The 17,977-nt window shown below is 45.0% G+C and overlaps 1 protein-coding gene across 3 annotated transcripts in view; it reads right to left on the bottom strand.

Moving 5' to 3' along the window:
- Window positions 1–1,744: 1,744 nt before the first annotated feature.
- ANAPC16 (anaphase promoting complex subunit 16) overlaps window positions 1,745–17,977 on the bottom strand; it is a 24,980-nt gene continuing 8,747 nt past the window's right edge. For all 3 annotated transcript variants that reach the window (XM_015407686.1, XM_015407687.1, XM_015407688.1), the window contains 3 exons: window positions 15,381–15,538; window positions 4,947–5,021; window positions 1,745–3,113 (listed from right to left, as the gene is read on the bottom strand). In XM_015407686.1, coding sequence (XP_015263172.1) covers window positions 2,998–3,113; window positions 4,947–5,021; window positions 15,381–15,522 — 333 coding nt within the window. In that variant the 5' untranslated portion in view covers window positions 15,523–15,538 and the 3' untranslated portion in view covers window positions 1,745–2,997. The remainder of the gene's footprint in view (window positions 3,114–4,946; window positions 5,022–15,380; window positions 15,539–17,977) is intronic.

Here is a 17,977-nt window from a genome sequence, read left to right on the forward strand (position 1 = left end):
GGACGTCTCTTGAGCGCAGAGACAGATCAATGCAGCAAAGGGGGTGGGGGGGAACAAACAGCGAGACTATATTGAGAGACTTACTTGAGTACCCACAGTGAAAAGACGAGTCTTTCGAGCCCTGACAGAGCGGTTTGAAATTGTAAACAAAGAGGGAACATGGCGGCTTCCCGAGGAAAGTTTAAATCGAAACCAGGCAGCCAGAGTCCAAGACCGGAAGAGGGAGCAGACGTCATGAAGTTACTAGCAGATATACTGAAGCAGGTAATGGAGCAACTCAGTGGTATTAACTGGCTACATTAAATCAAAACTTTGCTCAACAGCAGCGCCAGCTGGCAGAAACGGAGAAGAAAGTGGAGCAAGCTACTGAAAACATTACAGAAATGGACACCACAAATAAGAAAGTGAAGAAAAGAGTGACAGATGTGGAAACAACACAAAAACTTCAGGAAACTCGTTTGTTACAGCTTCAAATGAAAAAAGCTAATATGACTCTTAGATTTCAGGGAGTGCCTGAAACTGAAAAAGAAGATTTGAAGAAGACTCTGGGCTAGATTATTGCTCCAGTAACAGGCTTATCAGCGGAGGAAATAATAAAAGACATGGAAGCTGCCTATAGGGCATACTCCAATTATATAAAGAAAAATAGCCTGCCTGGAGTGGTTAGATTTGTGAGAAGACAGACCAGAGATGCAATATTAAAGGCAACTTCGGCAAATCCACTGAAATCTGGGAATATAATCATCAGAACTTTAAAAGATATTCCATTTGAAATATGTCAAAAGAGGAAAAGCTACAAGGAGCTCATCTCATTTCTTCAAACCAATGGAATTCAGTATCGGTGGGCGATTCCTGAAGGTGTCATTTTAAAAATCAATGATAAAAGAGAGAAGATTGACTCCATTTTTAAAGCTAAAGAGTTTTTAAGACGTCAGCTGGGATAGAAGTGTAAAACAAGAACTCTACAAGTATATTGTGTGGCTAACACTTTTATTACTAACATATAGCTTAACACGGAAATGATCTCCTTCTCTTGGGTTTTTAGTTAGTGTGGGTATCTTTCCTTCATCCCTAGTTGTAGTCTAACGTACTTCACAGGGTTGTTGTGAGGATAGAATGGAGACAGGGACAATGTTGAAAGCCATTCTAGGTTCCCACTGGGATCAAAGTCGTGCATAAAATGAAATAAAATAAATATGTAATACCAACATAAACACAACCCTAAAAACCCTAAAAAACGAACATTACTTTGCCTATATTACACATAGGTGTTGTTTTTTCAAGATCCCCTAGCCTCAGCACCATGAGCATGCAGACTTAAAGCAAGAGTCATACAAGTAGTACACAGTTTTTAGGAGGAAAAGTCTTCTCTTGGATAGTGGCTAAAGGTGAAAATGAATCTTTAGGCCCAGCTGTCCAGGGAAGCCATGCAGGAAACAACAAACTGGTACTTTTATTAATCAAGTTAAACCACTAACACCTTCTCAACCCACCTTTCAAATTAAGCTTCATTTCCCCCCCTTGACATAGCCTGCGTTGCCCTAGTCCCAGTTCCTTGGGGCTCTACCTTTCAAGAAATCCTACCAACTTAGCAAAAAGTGATAAGAATTTACCCCATTTAGATATGGCAGCAAGGAGGAACTACAGTGCCGAGAATACACAAGGGCTGCGGTCACACACACTAAATAATCCACTTTCAATGCACTTTTCAACTGGCTTTTGCCAGCTCACACAGTAAAATCCAGTTGGAAAACGCACTGAAAGTGGATTACTCAATGCGTGTGACTGCAGAAAATGAGTGTCTAGACTCAGTTTGGGAACCCTCCACACTGAGGCCTTGTTGCTGGACAAGCCTCCACCTCTCCCACTCCTCCTCTTTTCAGATGACTCACTGGGAAATACGAGTTCTCCAGATACAGCTGTAACAGACAGGAACCCTCACCATCTCTCAAAAGGCATTTGGGAGATTCCAACTACAGAACCGTTTACAACTTTTTGTATTTATGGCTTCAGTTCAAGGTCTGGCCCAAAGCAACAGAGATTTTAGATTCAAATTCAGTTCCTGTTAGCTGAAAAAACCTCTCTGAACCACTTTGGGCTCAGTTTGACTCCTTGCTTGCAAGTCTCTTTAGCATTGTTTTGATTTGCACAGTAAAAGGGAAAGGCTGCTTTAGGAATAAAGTCCACACAACACTTTTTGCTTTAAGAGAGAAAAGGACACCTTTTATTGTTAAGGAACTTTATAGGAAAGGGAAGAACAGGCATTCTCACTACCTATCTAGGCTAAGGACAGATGCTAAGAGCACACCTTGCCCTCGTGGAGATTACTACACAGAAGTGGAAACAGAAAAGGAGTGAGCTGGAAGAAAGGAAGTCCCTGAGAGTAGCACTGAGTAAACAAAGAGTAGGAGGGACAAGAAGAAGAACACAGAGGAATTTGATTTCCCCACCTTACTAGCTCTACTGCTTGCTCTGGAGTGCTTGATACAAGACAATGTGCAGTCCTTCATGTCTGATGCCCCCCTCTTCATGCCTCACAAACAAGTCTGCAAGATTCACATTCATTTGCAGGGCCTGAAAACGAACTCTGAGGAGCAGCTCTTGGTATCAGCTGCCATTTATCCTGTGGGGCAATAAATCTTCTCGATGAACTTATCTTGCAAGCCTCTCACCGTGGATGCTTTAGACTGATGTGCTTGGAGCATGCATTCACCTTTGGTGCGTTCAACAGAGCGTAACACAACTCTCACTTAAGCCAAACAGACAGTTTTCCAAAACAGATTGCAGTTTCTTGGTTACAGAAATCACACCCTCCTGAAACAAAGGTTAGTCTGAAAGGGTTTTGCAAAACTGTTGTGCGGCTGCAGTTCACTGGATCTGATAACAGGAACATCCGCCATGGATTATTCTTCACTACACTGCTGGGAGAATATCCAAGCGTTTTAGAACAGAGTTACGCAAGCGCTTTATCTTTTCACATCCACAAACTGCAGGCTTTTAACCCGATGAAGGAGTGAACCCCAGAAGCTGTTCTATGGGCTTGTACCTCCATTCGTCTGCTTCCAGTTCTTCAACTAAACCAGCAAGTTTTTCCATCCGAGCAACCTGCTGATCTATAAAGAGAAAAAAAATTCAACTGTAGTTTGCAATCAACTTTCAATTAAGCTTTCTAAATTAAATGCTTTTTACAGCTGTGAGTCAGCTTTTGCATCAGACAGTTACAGGAAAGTTTTATTCCACACATCGGTAAGCCAATTTCAACCTTTCCACTGTTTAATATTTTTCTTTTAAAATTTGCATTTTATTGAAACAAGAACAAAAATATAATTCACTGTTTCTGTTACACAAGACATAACAATACTTCAAAGCAACAGAATAGCTACCAATCGATCCGCTCATCTACTGCATCCCCCCCACAACTCACATTTTTCATGTGGCTCCTGTTCTGAAACTGGAGAATTCCAAAGAGCTTTTCCTTCCATGTATAATTCTACTTTTCTGTACTGTCATTTCTCCCAAACATAGCTTGTCCATTGTAATTAAGCTTCTGCCACAATTCCAGGCACCCAATGGGGAGCAAGTGTCCTAAGTCATTCGTTTGGTACAAGAGTTGTGGCTTTTCATAACCACTCTGTCTAATGTGAGTTGGGATCCTGAAGATGGCATGTGTCTGTCCTAGCCCTGCTAAACAATTCAATCTATATAAATAGATGACTTTCAGCACCTGTAAGAGAGCACTTTCTTCTACAGATCAGAAAAGCATCAGAGTCATCAAATCTCTCACTCGGCTCCAAAGCAGCTCCACACTAATTATAAGGCCGGTGTATGATAAAAACAGGAGCCAAACAGATGCATCATGTCAAGATGCTTCAGAGCAAACAGACCAAGATGACCGAAGAGAGTCACAACACACCACTCATTGTGGTGATTAGCCAACTTGACTCTTTGGCAATGGATGCAGTCTTTCTCACAGTCTCCTGTTAGACACAAGAGAAGCCATGTCTATCCCAAGCATATGTTACACTAACACCACGTCCCTAATTGCGAGATATCCCCACCCAGTTCCTCAGAGGGAAGGAAAAATACTTCAGGTCTTTGAAGAGAAGTTGCTTTTTGCCTTTGTGAAGTAAACTAAGGCTTTAGGTTGTTGTTGTTCAGTCGCACAGTCGAGTCCGACTCTTCGCGACCCCATGGACCAGATCCCGCCAGGCCCTCCTGTCGTCCTCCGTCCTCCGAAGTCCGCTCAACTGCATTGCCCGTTGCATCCAATACTACTAATAGCCTTACCAAATGTAAGGAGGGCTTATTTGTATTATCCATTCCCTAAAAGGTCATAGAAGCAAACAACAATACTGCAACTGTCAAGATGACGATCTGCAAGGGGCTCTGACGTTAAAACAGTAATCCACGCATCTGAAGGATTCTTGGCCAACCTCTTGATCCACAGAATGTGGCCAGAACAGTTTATTATCTAGTTCCATATACAAAGAATTAAATCTTGCCAGCTAACAGGCTCATCAACTTCCACAAAACTATAAAGAACACTTTAGAGAGATCTTTTCCCATCTTGATGACACTTCAGAAACATTTAACCGATCATACACCACATGAGCCAGGAAGGAGAGATGCAGAGATCTGATATAAAAACAACCAAGCTCAGATCAGAGGAGGAGTGCTTATTAATGGCAAAACTGCCACTCTTGAGGCTTCCTGGTGTGAGCGCAGAATCTGTGCCACTGACACATACAGTACAGCATAAAGTACGATGCTATCGCCCCAAGAACTAGACTGCCTAGATGAAACTACAAAAATAATGGCTTATTGCAAAGAGATGTGTTCACTGGCCATAAACCAGCACACCCTTCTATGTGGTTTTGCCTTTTGCACAGGATGTATTGTTATTGTGAAGGTTCTACTGCAAACAGCCACTGACGCTTCCTACTCACCATGCTTCACTTGCTTTAATGTGGATGCAACCTGGTAGCTGAAAACTGATTCACAGAGGAATCTCTCCGAGCCATCTAGAAGAGAAAAGCAATTTAATCCTAACATTGTTATAAGCTCCCCCCAAAAGTTGTACATCTTGTCTGTGCCCATCAAAACGGTGTGACTTTCTGCCTCCTCTCCTCCACCCATCGCAGTATCACCCAGTACCATAGCTTTCTTTCTAGGCAAAGGAATAAAGCCTAACTTGTGGTTTGCATTCGCTTAGTATTATGAGGCAGAACATCTTAACCAGCTGCTTGCAGGGCTTCAGAAGAACATATTCGCGCATTGTTTCAAGAGGTGTGTTTAAGCCACTTTGGAGATCAGTGGTGAAGAGGCAAGATATAAACATTTCAAACATCAACCAAAACAAATGTTCTCTGAAAACAACCTCCAAGAATCCTGAAAAGGTCTGAATGGACTTCTTGATCCTCCTTAATCCCTTCACTTTTTAGAGGTTTCCTCTTTTGAAATTACAGATGACCGCATTGAAGTTTCCGGGCAACTCTCGGCTTTATGTCAAGTTCAGCTACCCTCTGGGAGAGAGACTCCTAGCTGTCTCTAACTGCTTCACATGGGAACCAGTTGACTCAGCCGTAAGAACCCAGCCAACACTGGTTAAGCCCGAGCTCTTGCCAAGAAGCAAGGCACGTTTCATGAACAATGGTGCATTGGGCTCCTTTGATTGCATCAGTGAGAAGTAAAAATCAAGGCAGAACAGGCTTCTCTCCTTTCTTGGGGAGCAACTGCTACAAGGGCCAGTTCATACACCGTGGTGCCCCCCCCCCACCTCCCTCAGCAGTATGAGGGATAGCTGGGAAGGTATGCATATGACATACCAGGCTGCAGTCACATGGGAGAGCAAATCAGCAACTGTAAATGAATGCTGCACATATGGCGGATGTGATCTCTGCTACTCTGTGACTTCACTGCTTTAGTATTGTTAACTATAGTTAACGAGTCCTTCTGTTGGGAGAAAAGCAAATATAAAAGAACTTTAAAATAGATAAATTTAAAAACAAGCAAACAAAAGCAATGGTCCCTGTGGTTTGCAGCCCTTCTTTGGACAGTTGTTCACAGTGGTCGAGACACCACAGCCATCCAGTGAGGCCAGTGAATACTCTTCCCAGTTGTGCTGAGGCCCCCCAGAGGTCTCATGGCGAAGTTGATCTGAGGTCGCCTCACTTCAACATGCCCACCCCCTGCGGCATACAAGCTCCTGGGAAGACAAGAACACTGCCCTCCTCTGAGCCACTCTTTCTATAAATACAGTGAAGAATGAGCACAACAAAGGCTTTGCTCCTTGTGCCACTTCAGCTGCTCATTCTTAGTACTCCAAATCATTGTAAAGCAGATGTAGAGAAGCTCACACCCTCTCCAAACATCCAACAACTTGTGGAGGAAAGAAAACTCATTCTCAACTAATCTCTCTTATGCCAACTGTCTTCAACTCAGTCCTCTTAAAGTACAAAGCAACACCACCTTGCCCTTGAAAGAAAACAATTCATCAGTTTCCTGGAAATGTCACAAACACACTGAGATTTCAATTAAGATTGAAGGGGACTTTGCTGCAGGTGCAAGAGCATCTTGTCAAGAGCATCGTGTCAAGTGCCCAAGAATGGATGAAAAAAACTAGGTGAATTTCAGCAGAAAGAAAATCTGTTCTGCCAGGTATGGGTGTTAAGACAAGTTATGAATGACTCACTCATAACAGAGAAGAACATCCAGCCAGTTGCCTTCTTGAAGGATCAGACAAAATGCACTGAAGCATCTCAAGGCAGAATCCTGCAGTCTATGGGAACACTGGCAACAACAGCCATTCTTTAGCAGGCAGCACATGCCTATGCTGCAGAGAGCTGAGGGAGGATACGTACTTGTCAAACTCACACAGAGCCTCCAACCTTTTCATTACCAGCCCACCATCAGTACGGGCCATCATATAATCCTTGGGATAAATTCTGTAAAATGTACAAATGGCCACATTGCTTCTTGAGAACAGCGCACTCTTCGTCTCTCTCCCTTGGAGAGGAATTTTAAAGATGAGTTAGCATCAGCTTTAGCCAAGCCGACCCCTCTTGCACAGAAGAGGTCAATATCCCAAGAACACTTCCATGGAAACAAGACCCACTAAAGAACAGGCTGTATACCAGGGCATTTGGGCTTAGATTTGCATGTCATCCATATAAAATTAAATCTGGGGTTTGGCTTCAGCTGCATTTCAGCCTCTTCCTTCAGTACCATGGAGCTGCCTTCTGTTCACAGCAATGATCTTTAATGGATGGGCTGGTGCCCACAACTGGGTAGCACCCTGATTAAAGCAGGTCACAGCAGTACCATCACCATACTTACTATTTAGGATTCTTCTAAGAGAAAGAGAAACCATGGAGAAAAAGAAGAAAGAAAAGGGGTGTAGGCATGGTAGTAAAAAATTAAGAAGGGGTCTCATGTTACCGACTGGGGCTAAAGCAAAGTCCCAAACCTGAGAAGTCTGAAGACTATTGGTACAACGTGATTTCACATAGGTTTATGACATGGAGTTCAGGTTCCAAGGCAAAAAGAGAGCAGCATACATGCGGAGCCAGCAAAAGGACGGAGCCGGAAGCTGTGACTGCCGCGGACCGGAAAGGCGGGCCCACCAGAGGAAAGCCACCAGAAAGACCTGTTCCAGGGGCCAGGAAAGCAGAACGCCGGGAAAAACAAGGAGATGCCGAACAAAAAATCAACTGAGCCCTGCTGCCTGGGTGTCGGTAAGGAAGACACCCCCTCATACAACAATGTGGCCCAAGATAGGTAGCGTAAAAATAATGTAAACCGCTCAGAGACCCTTCGGGGTCAGAGCGGTATAGAAGTCAAAAGAAGTCAAAACTCGAAAGATAATCCATTAAATGGACTACTCCGTTTGCTGAAGTGGCCCAAAGAGCCCAAAGTTGTCAAAGCCCGGGCGCTGAGCAGGGTTGGCCACAATCAGTCCAAGGATGGGAGACGTCAAAGGAAGTTGGGGGTTGCCATGAGACAGTCGCAACTTAACGGCTGTCAGCTAGCTGCCATTGTCATTCCGGTTCCTGTGTAGTTCCCTTCACCCCCTCCCTCTCATTCCTTGTTTGCTTGAGTTATGTTATGTAGTCCGCGGAACTTGCCAAGGTCGTGCAGCTGGGTGTAGGGGGAGAGCTTCGCCTAGGATGTTTTGGGTATCTCGTATGTGAACTGAACCTGTGTTGACATTATAGAACTGTTGCGTTCCCATGCAATGGGCGCGAACTGTATGGTCTATTCCCGCCAGCGGGAACTGGACCCATTGGTCCTTCCCTGGTTCAAATGTCTTTATTATGCCTTCCCTGGTTACCTGTAGTTATTCCTAACAATGTCCTGTTCTGGTTAAACGAACGCTTTGAAATAAACCTTACTTGCTTTGCAACGTGGAGTTGTTTTGAATGCTTGGGATCCAACAACGGCACATTCTTCTTCTCGTTCAGCTGGGGGGGGAGGAGGCTAGCAGGAGACTGCCCTCTAAGAAACTCAGGGTGGGAAGGGAAAGAGAGCTATGGCAGACCAGAGCAGAGTGAACGGCTATAAAGCTGACCTATAATATATTAAAGCTAGAGAGCGAGGATGGGTGTGTGTGTGTGTGTGTACCTCCAGACTATTGGAGGTGTGAAATGGTTTTCAGGAATGTGCTTCCTATCTTGGCCGCTCAATTTTACTGTACATTTTCAAAATTATTTGCAAGCTACCTCAAGAGTCTTAAAGGAAAGGCAGGGCATAAGTTACTCAAATGCCTCTGTTGTAAACCACTGCGTTTTTTTACCTGTGTGTGTCTTCCTCAGAGACACCGGCAACGATGACACCCAGAGAGCTGGGCTGGAGGGGGCTATGCCACCAGTTTCCTGATAAGGGTGGGTTTTGCTTCACACTCATGGCCTGATCGTTCCACCAAGGGCTGGGAGATGGCCTGAACTTTAGCACTTTGCAGCTGAGCGGGCAAGCTCTCTTGCTGAGTAATGTGTAGCTCAGCTGATTTTCACGGCCTGTCAGCATTCTCTAGCCTGCAAGGCACCCGGTGGCATTAGGCACCAGGCTCACTCTTGCTTTGGATTGACAGGGTGTGAAAGCATTAAGCTGGGAAGGGGGGCAGCCAGCCTGTAAGGTCCTGCCTCCAAGATGGACTGGGGGATGTTGGGTCTAATGGCAAGTCCCTGAACACTGTGCCTTGCAGCTTATGACTGCTTCAGCCTCCAAGGCAGCATCTAACAATACTTACCATGCAAGCTCTACCGGACACATCCTGCTTAGACATACCAAGTGCCTTGTTTTCCCCATGAGGAGCTTGTAGACCAGAGGGTTAGAGGAAAAATAAGCCCCTGGAGACTTCTAGGAACCCCAAAAGGGCTTTGCCAAACAGCCTGGTCATTATGCTGCATGCTGACATTGGTCTGGTGGGAGCGAGGAGAGCTGCATTGACTCTAAGGGAGTTGTCCCACATACTGCTTCTGCGGGGGCGGGGGGGGGGCAAGAGGGAAGGTGATCACAGTATTTATTCTCTAGATATATTTTCTTGGGCTCCTTCCCAATTTGTGAAACACACAAATCGTTATTTTAGAAGACTCCCACGTACAGCTGACCTCCAATGTGCATCCTGGAGAAACTCAGCAACACAGTATTGAGGTCAGTATAACAGCTGAGATAAACGATGCACTTAGGGCTGTCAGAAGCTGCCAAAGGACAAAAAAAGCCCTTCCAAGGACAAACATCTTGCTTCTGTCAGACAGTACTTATATAACTCAGCGAAGTAAAGCTGGTAGGGGCATTAATGCCTAGCAATTTGTTATTAGCCGCCTAGCTGTCCACTGCACCTTTAAATCTAGTTATTTCAGCATGACTTAGTTTTTAACGTTTGGCTGGACTGTGCCCACTCTTGTTATTGCTGATATAAAATGACTCTGCAGCATTCAGCTGACAAGAGCACTATATATTTCCATGCTGAGAGCGCTGCCACTAACCAAGCCCAGCCAACTGCTTGGCTCAGAAATCAGCTGCAGTCAATCTTCTAATATTATCTTTCTCTGAAGTGGGTGAAGTAATTCCTTGTTTGCTTAAAACACATCATGCATGCTGTACACCCTGACCACCATAAGGTGTCTTGCAATCAATGGCATTTCTTGCTGTGCAGAACAATCTGGAATTAAATTCCGTAAAAGCTAGATTTCTTCAGATAGGAAATGACTCAGGAAAACTCAGAATTTTCACACCAAATCTTAGAAGTCAAGATGCCTTCTTTCAGCCAATGCTAGATAACTGCCAGAGGAACAATACGCCCATTAACTTGATGGCAATGTCACAGTTCATTTAGCTGTGGTCGAACAAGCTAAAAAAACCACAGTGCAAAAGACAATGATGCCCCTAGAAATGTAAAACAAGAAGATGGATGTTTCACTGTCACTCCTACACACTTCTGCCCAAGGAGGGCTTTGAACTTCTAAGACAGCTCCCTTTTGTTTATATTGGCATTGTTTTCCTTTATACTTTGCTGCTGGGGCACAATGGACGGTAAATGACAGACCAGCACAACCTCAATGCGGTATGAGGACATAGGAGTGGCCTTCTCCTTTGTAGAAAGTTCCCACTAAATTCTATAGGACTTCTGAGCAACAGGCACAGGATTTGTGCTCCCGCTCAGCAGAAAAGATAGTCAAGGATATTCTTAACCGCAATTAAAAAAAGGGGGGGGAGGAGTCTCCTCAGATTTCCTGAAAATCCATGGAAATGCAACTTTTAGAGTCAAGTCACACATCAGCCATATTAGTACCTATCATCCAGTTGCTGCACTGCAAATGGCAGATTATTCTGGCCAACCCCTGACAAGGAAAAAACTAGGAATCACTATCAAATGTATCAGCTGAACCAATGGTGCTGTGCAAAAGGAAAGTAATCAGAGAGACTTCAATTCCAAGGAAACAACAAAATGTGGTTTACAAAGACTTCTCCTAGATGATGAGGTGGATTGCTGTGGGTTCTTTGGAGATGTTACCAAGCTGTCACCAGCATTTGAAAGAGAGGCATCCTGAAGAATCAGGATTCTAGCCCTCTCAGAACTGTGGGTTACAAGTGACGGGAGACCGGGGCTGCCAACAACCTGAAGGAAAGTTGTCCTGTCCCTTTAAGGGACGTTTAATTGATGGGAATGGGCAGGTGAAGCTTTTCATTGGCATGGGGATAAATAACATCACCTGGCAAATAGCGTTCCACTAAGCCTCTATTAAAGGGGTGGGGCTTTTTTTTCTCAAGGCCTGCTGGCAGCCCTACAGAGGACCACAAGCTCATTCTACCCTGAAGGTTGCCAAGACTCTGCAAACAGAAATAACTGAGCCACGGCAATAGGAATGCCTGGACTGGCAACTCTAGACGATCCCATCTCAGAATCTGACTGCAACAGAGAAAGGCAGAGGCAGATGAAGGAGAGGGTAAGTATCTGATTGATCGTGAAATATCACCCTCTACCTTATCACCCACATCTTCCTCCCAACAGGAGAGCCTTCACTGCATTAGCAATACAGCCAATAAAACAGCAGCAGCTTTAGGAATTGCATTAGAATAACACACACCCATCACCCCATGTGAGCAGGCCGATGGTGCAAGGCCTCTTGAAGTGTCTCCAGGCAACAACACAGCAGCAGTGCCGGCTGGATTGCTTCCCATGCATCATCTGATAGGACAAACAGCATTCCTGTCCTTCCAAGCCTTCTAAATACAACACCGCTTAAACTGGTCAGGTGGATTTCATCCATTTGTCCATTAACTCTAAATATAATTCCATGTTTTAATTGGTTCAAGGGGCTCATTAAGCAAGAGAACAAGCATTTCATCTTAATTTTTCCAACAGTTTGCTGTAGCTGCCAATGCACATGTTTGTTTGTTTTTAAATTAGGCCTGAGACACAGTATACAATGAATGCAGCACATCAATAGGGAACACAGCAAATAACTCATACAAAATGCTGGTATGATTTTTACAGGTGTGGTACACCCTCCTCCTCAGCTCTCCATAAACCTCTGAAGAAGAGCAATGGCTTGTCATGAAAAAAGGAACAATAGCAGCAGCAGCGTGTAGTTAAGACTGCTATACCCATTGATCCTGCAATGTCTTATGCACAAAGAGAAGAAGAAGAGATTGGCTTTATACCCTGCCCTTCACTTGGAGTCTCACAGCAGCTTACGATCCCCTTCCCCTTCTCACAACAGACACCCTGTGAGGCTGGTGGGGCTGAGAGAGCTCTTTCGAGAACTGCCCTTGAGAAAACAGCTCTGAAAGAACTTGTGACTGACCCAAGGTCACACCAGCAGCTGCATGTGAAGGAGTGGGGAATCAAACCTGGTTCTCCCAGACTGGAGTCCACACTCCTAGCCACTATACTAAACTGGCTCTTCCAACTCAACTTTCTGGATATTTTTAAAAAATGAGATAAAACTCTTGTGGTGGCAGAAACATTTTGACTATCTGGTGGCAAGGCTTCCCATGCATTTCTGACTGCAGAACAAGCTGGTTGGGAATTACTTATTTATGTTGTTGAAGGCTTTCATGGCCGGAGTTCATTGGTTGTTGTAGATTTTCCAGGCTGTATGGCCAAGATCACGGCCATACAGCCTGGAAAATCTACAACAACTAATTACTTATTTGCTGCATGTTGGTAAACATTGCTCCTTTCTGCCAAGGAGTTCAGGGTGATGGATGTGGTTCTCCCCCCCCATTTTATCCCCACAACACTCTTGTGAGGTAGGTTAGGGTGACAGAAAATGACTGGCCCAAGGTCACCCAGTGAGTTTCACAGCAGTGTGGGGAGATGAACCTGGACATCACAGGTCCTAGACAAGCACTCCAGCCACTAAACCCCAATGGCTCGGTATTTCTCAGTTCCCACTACAGAAAGTATTATTTCAGCCAAAACAGCTGAAACAAGCGTGTCCAGAGACTGCTGTCAATAGTGAAAATAAAGGGCATGTTGAATTTTAAACCCTGCAGCTGGAAGGAACATCCTTTTGTGGGTGAATTACCTGCTATAGTGAAAGACCCCAGAGCCTGTGCTAGGGGGATGGTAGAACAACAACAACAACAGCAGCATCCTTCAGCATTGAGGAAGGTGTACAGAAGATGCAAAGGCAGCACAACTCCCAAAGAAGCCAGTTCTGACAATTTAATAAATGAGCACACAATGATTTGTCTTCCCACAGCCACTCTGCAATTCAGAGACACTTTGCAACTCAAACACTAGAAGGGATTCCCTCTCTTGTTAGGCTATTGCACTTTCTCGAACCATTTGGGAGAGGGAAAGCTACATCCAAAATAAACTACACCCAGGGCTGGCCCGAGGTTTTTCAGCACCCTAGGTGAAACTAGCACCCCCCCCCCCCAGGCGAGGCTGCCTTGTGGCGCCCCCCCACCTTGTGTCCAACCTCAATCCAGAGCGCACCCAGCCTGGGCCTGGCCGGCTTCCTGTAGCAGCCAACCCACACCCCACAGCCTTAAAATAGCCTCCCCTCCCCTCCCTGGGCTGACAATGGGGCACGGGGAGGATGAGCGCTTGATTGACAAGCGCCACTGGGCAGCTGAGATAGAAAGCAGCCAGGCGGGGGGGGGGGGGGGGGGGCAGTTTGGCACCCCTAAGGGCTGGTGCGCTCTAGATGAATGCCTAGTTTGCCTAGTGAGTGAACCAGCCGTACACCGCCTTCCAGGATCAGGGTCCTAAAGACCAGAGTCTGGCTTAAAGATTTAAGGCAGCTTTGCCCTAGCTGGGAGAAGTCTCGATTTCTAGGGAGCCAACATCCTTCACTTTTAAAAACCATTTCCCTTTGCCTAAATTTGAATGAGGAGGCCACCCATCAAATGATGTAGAGAAAACAGATCACATCATGCCTGGAACAGATATGATCTTTCAGTTTGTGATCACACACAGTACAGTTCAAGCAAAGAATAAGCCAATGAAACTACCCAAGTTTCAGTGGGCAATATTCAATTCCTTGTAAGTGTCCATTTAAACATAACTGGGAATCTACATTTAAAAAGAAGGCTTTGCTCCTTCTTTCTTGATCCCAAGGATTAAACTGAGGGAAGATGGTAAAAATATAAGCAAAAAGGAAGGAGCAAGAACTGAACAGTCAAAAACCACCCAGATCCGTTATGGGTAAGATTACCAAATGCAGAGGTTTGTAACTGGATATTTCCAACCTGAAAAAGTGCCCAATATTTCTGGTATCAGATTGGAAGTATCCAGTATATCAAGAGGAACCCCCTGATATTCCTGATTCTGATTGGGAACTGTGTCAGAGAGGTAAAAGCAGCAGCTAGGGAGTAGCCGCCAGTGCAGCCCTGCAATTTTTAGTGGGTAGAAGACCTGGCCCCAGACTCCAGAGGCAAGGTCTACCATTTACTGACACAGTGGCCCTTTAAAGCTTAAGCCCCAATGCACTGTGCACCATCTGGGGACCATGGCACACTTCCTTTCCCTTTCCCTGTTGCCTCTGGGGCGGGGGTCATGTCAAAAATTATTTTCATTTACTTTTATAATTTCAGAACAGGCATAAACATCTTTTTCATCCAACTGGGAACATTGTTCCAGTATCAATTTAAAAATGGGACTTCCCCACGATGACTTTCCAAAATGATAACAATACTTCCAATATTTAATGAAAACAATAGCCGTGTTCTACCTGATTTTCCAATACAGAATTAAAACAGCAATTTTTGAAGGGCACACCCCCTAGCTAAATGCTAAACTGAGAACTCCACTTAGATCCTTGGAAGCCGCGAAAGATCAGGCAGCAGCTGCGATGCCTCCCGTTCTGCTCTTCTGCCCATTCTCCCTTCTCGCTATGCTGTGGGGCATCACTAATCCTGTTAGATACAACAGGTCGGGGAGGAAGCTGGGTGAAGGGCCAGGTAAACAGCAGGTGCTGGGGTGGCACGCTTCCCCTTTACGAGATCCGAGGTTTTGGGACAGGTAGTCTCCAAGCTAATACCTGGCAAACCCTGTTAATGTGCTATATAATTAACTGGAGTGAATCTTGGGAGGAGGAAGATTCAAACAATGCATAATGAACATTCCAAATTCCAATAGATTGGCGTTCTCTCTCCAGGCACTGTTCTGCTGATGTTGCCGCAATCAATATGGGTCATGATAACAAACTCCATCCAACTTTAGTGCTCATTTGGAGGACAGCTTCACTGTGTACTGATTTACAGACAGCCAGGCAGACCTAACACAGACTCTTCCTGGCCTGCACAAAGAGAAATCCGCTTCGCTGTAATGTCCCCCCAGAAACCACTGGGGCAGGGGAACAAGAATAGACATTTTCCGCTCAGCAGACTTCTCTTGGCCACATGGACTCAAATGACAAAAAAATTACCTTCTAACATTTCCCCAGCTCCTTTGGGGTAGGTAAAGAGAGCTTTCCGTGGCGTGGCAAGGTCTGAGACACTGAACCCAGATCCAGTTACAGAGCTCCCACTAATGCCACCGGCTGAAGAGGATGACGAAGAGGCAGCCATTTTGCTTGGTGTGAACCTGAAGGCAAGAGACAAATCCCAAGTTAGAGAGAACAGCCTCTCGGCAGCACTATCAAGCATATCAACTACTAACCTAAATGCAAATACACTTGAATGCTTAGCAGTGCTCAAAACACACAACAGGTACAGTGGGTTCAAATGAAACAATTGTTACTAGACAGCCATCAAGTATCATCTATTTTGTGTGCATTTGTATCCTTTATTACTTCACACTCACACAGTTTGATGTGTACCGTGTGGGCTAGTCATGGGGAAAGTTTGGTTGCACACTTCCATGGGAAAACAGGACATTTTGCTTGCATAATGATGATTGGAGATATATTCAGATTAACAGAAGACATTATGCTAATCTTGGCTTGAAGCAAACTAGCATCAGAAGCAATGAGGGGGATAACAATCCATGCAGTGCGTAACCAGCCCTCATTAAGTTACTGACCATTAAGTTATACCATGCCTTTCCTCCTCAAAGCAGTTCCCAGCTCCTCCACTGTATCCACACATCAACCAGATGAGGGAGGTTAGGCTGAGGGGATGTGACTGGCCCAAGGTCACCCAGCAAGCCTACGTGCCGCAGAGCAGGGATTCAAGCCTGGCTCTCAGATCCAACCTAGTCCAACATTTTAACTGTCATCCCACACTGGCTCTCATAGATACTAATAAAAGATTTGTCCTACGTTTGAATGGATGTGAACATACTTATCCTAGACTTATTTATTTCCATTTATACGCCACCCTCCCCGCAAGCAGGGGACTTGCTCTGCCCACATCTCAAATTAAATTACTACAATGATAAGAGCACAGGGTTACAGGATGGCATTCTAATGTTATATAATTCTATCAATTTCAGTGAGGCTTGCTTTCATGTCTCGTTTAGAAATGCAGCCTAAGAATACAGATCACAGTATTATAATGCCGCTCTGTGTCTGTGAGTCGGAAATGGCAGCTTTTTCACCCCAAAGACCACACTGTAGAAAAAACTTTCAGGGCCCCAAGAACTGCTGTACAGAAAGCCAGAGGTTACAGTGCCATTCCAAGCAAGTTATAGCTGTTTTATGAGCTTCGCTTCCAAGAAAGCTGGCACAGGACTGAAGCCTCAGTTTGCAAAACAAGGCAAGGCAGACACTAGGTCAAGGTTGAAAGCCTAGCTGCCCTCCAACTTCTGCAACTCACTATAAAGTCAGATCACGGTGGGAAGAGCAAGAGTCCAGTAGCACCTTCAAGACTAACAAAATTTGTGGCAAGGTATGAACTTTCGGACTCGACTGTGCGACTGAACAACAACTACAATGAACTTTCGTGAGTCACTGCTGAAGAAGTGAGCAGTGACTCATGAAAGCTCACACCCTGCCACAAATTTTGTTAGTCTTGAAGGTGCTATTGGATTCTTGCTCTTTAATATCAGTATAAAGTCTGGGTCAAGACTGCAGATGGTTTGAACTCAATGCATCCAGTGAAAGTTCAGCTGATGCTAATTAAAGCTCAGTGGAGTGAATGAGGGTGGGCAGACAGACATACTACTAGAGAGCTACCATGGCTATCTTCACTCCAAGGAAGGATTTTGTCCCCCAACCAAAGCTGCGCTTCTAATTACCTGCAGCTATGAAGATCTGGGGAAGCCAGGACTGCCTCCCCCTTGGAAGCGACACTACCCTCGGGGAGAGAAAGGAATTCTGCTGCAGTGCAAACCATGACATGCCACCCAAAGGATAACACACTGAGAACAGACAAAATACCATATATGGAAACAACTAGTAGCCTTCAAGCATTGGGAATGCCCGTGCCCAGTCCACACTAGGCACCACAGCTCTGGGGAGCAGATGGGCTAATAGACTCTCCATGGGAGGCACGGAGGTGACTGCCATTAAAGACAACAGCTAGGCATGTTGCTGTGCACCTAAGCTCACCTAGAGCTAGCAAGGAAGATGGAGCTCAGTAGCGCATATCCAGCTGGGCATTCTGATTTAGAAGCAGACATTATTAAAGAAATTACACACAAATGCAGCTTTGGCATTCAGGCTTCTTTAAACAAAAAGGTAGCAGACTTAACAAACAGCCTCTGTTTCTATGGAACCAGTTCAGCTGCACACACTCCAATTCTGCAGAGTGTACATAAATATTTACTAGGTTCGATGGGGTCACTCAGCTGTCCCCAACGTCTAGCTCTTGACTTTTTTTACCCTATATTCCAAGCAGCATTAAAAGAAAACAGAAAACAAACAAACAAACCACAGCATGATTGCAAGATATTTACATTTCTATGTAAAATGCAATATACAATTTCACCACTTGGTGGCACCCGAAACCTAGAGACCCTTTGTTGTTGTTCAGTCGCACAGTCGAGTCCGACTCTTCGCGACCCCATGTACCAGCTCCCGCCAGTCCCTCCTGTCTTCCGCCGTCCTCTGAAGTTTGCTCAATTTCATGTTCGTTGCATCTA

This window comes from Gekko japonicus, unplaced genomic scaffold (assembly GCF_001447785.1).
Source record: "Gekko japonicus isolate JY-2015 unplaced genomic scaffold, Gekko_japonicus_V1.1 scaffold1627, whole genome shotgun sequence".
NCBI classification, from domain to species: Eukaryota; Metazoa; Chordata; class Lepidosauria; order Squamata; family Gekkonidae; genus Gekko; species Gekko japonicus.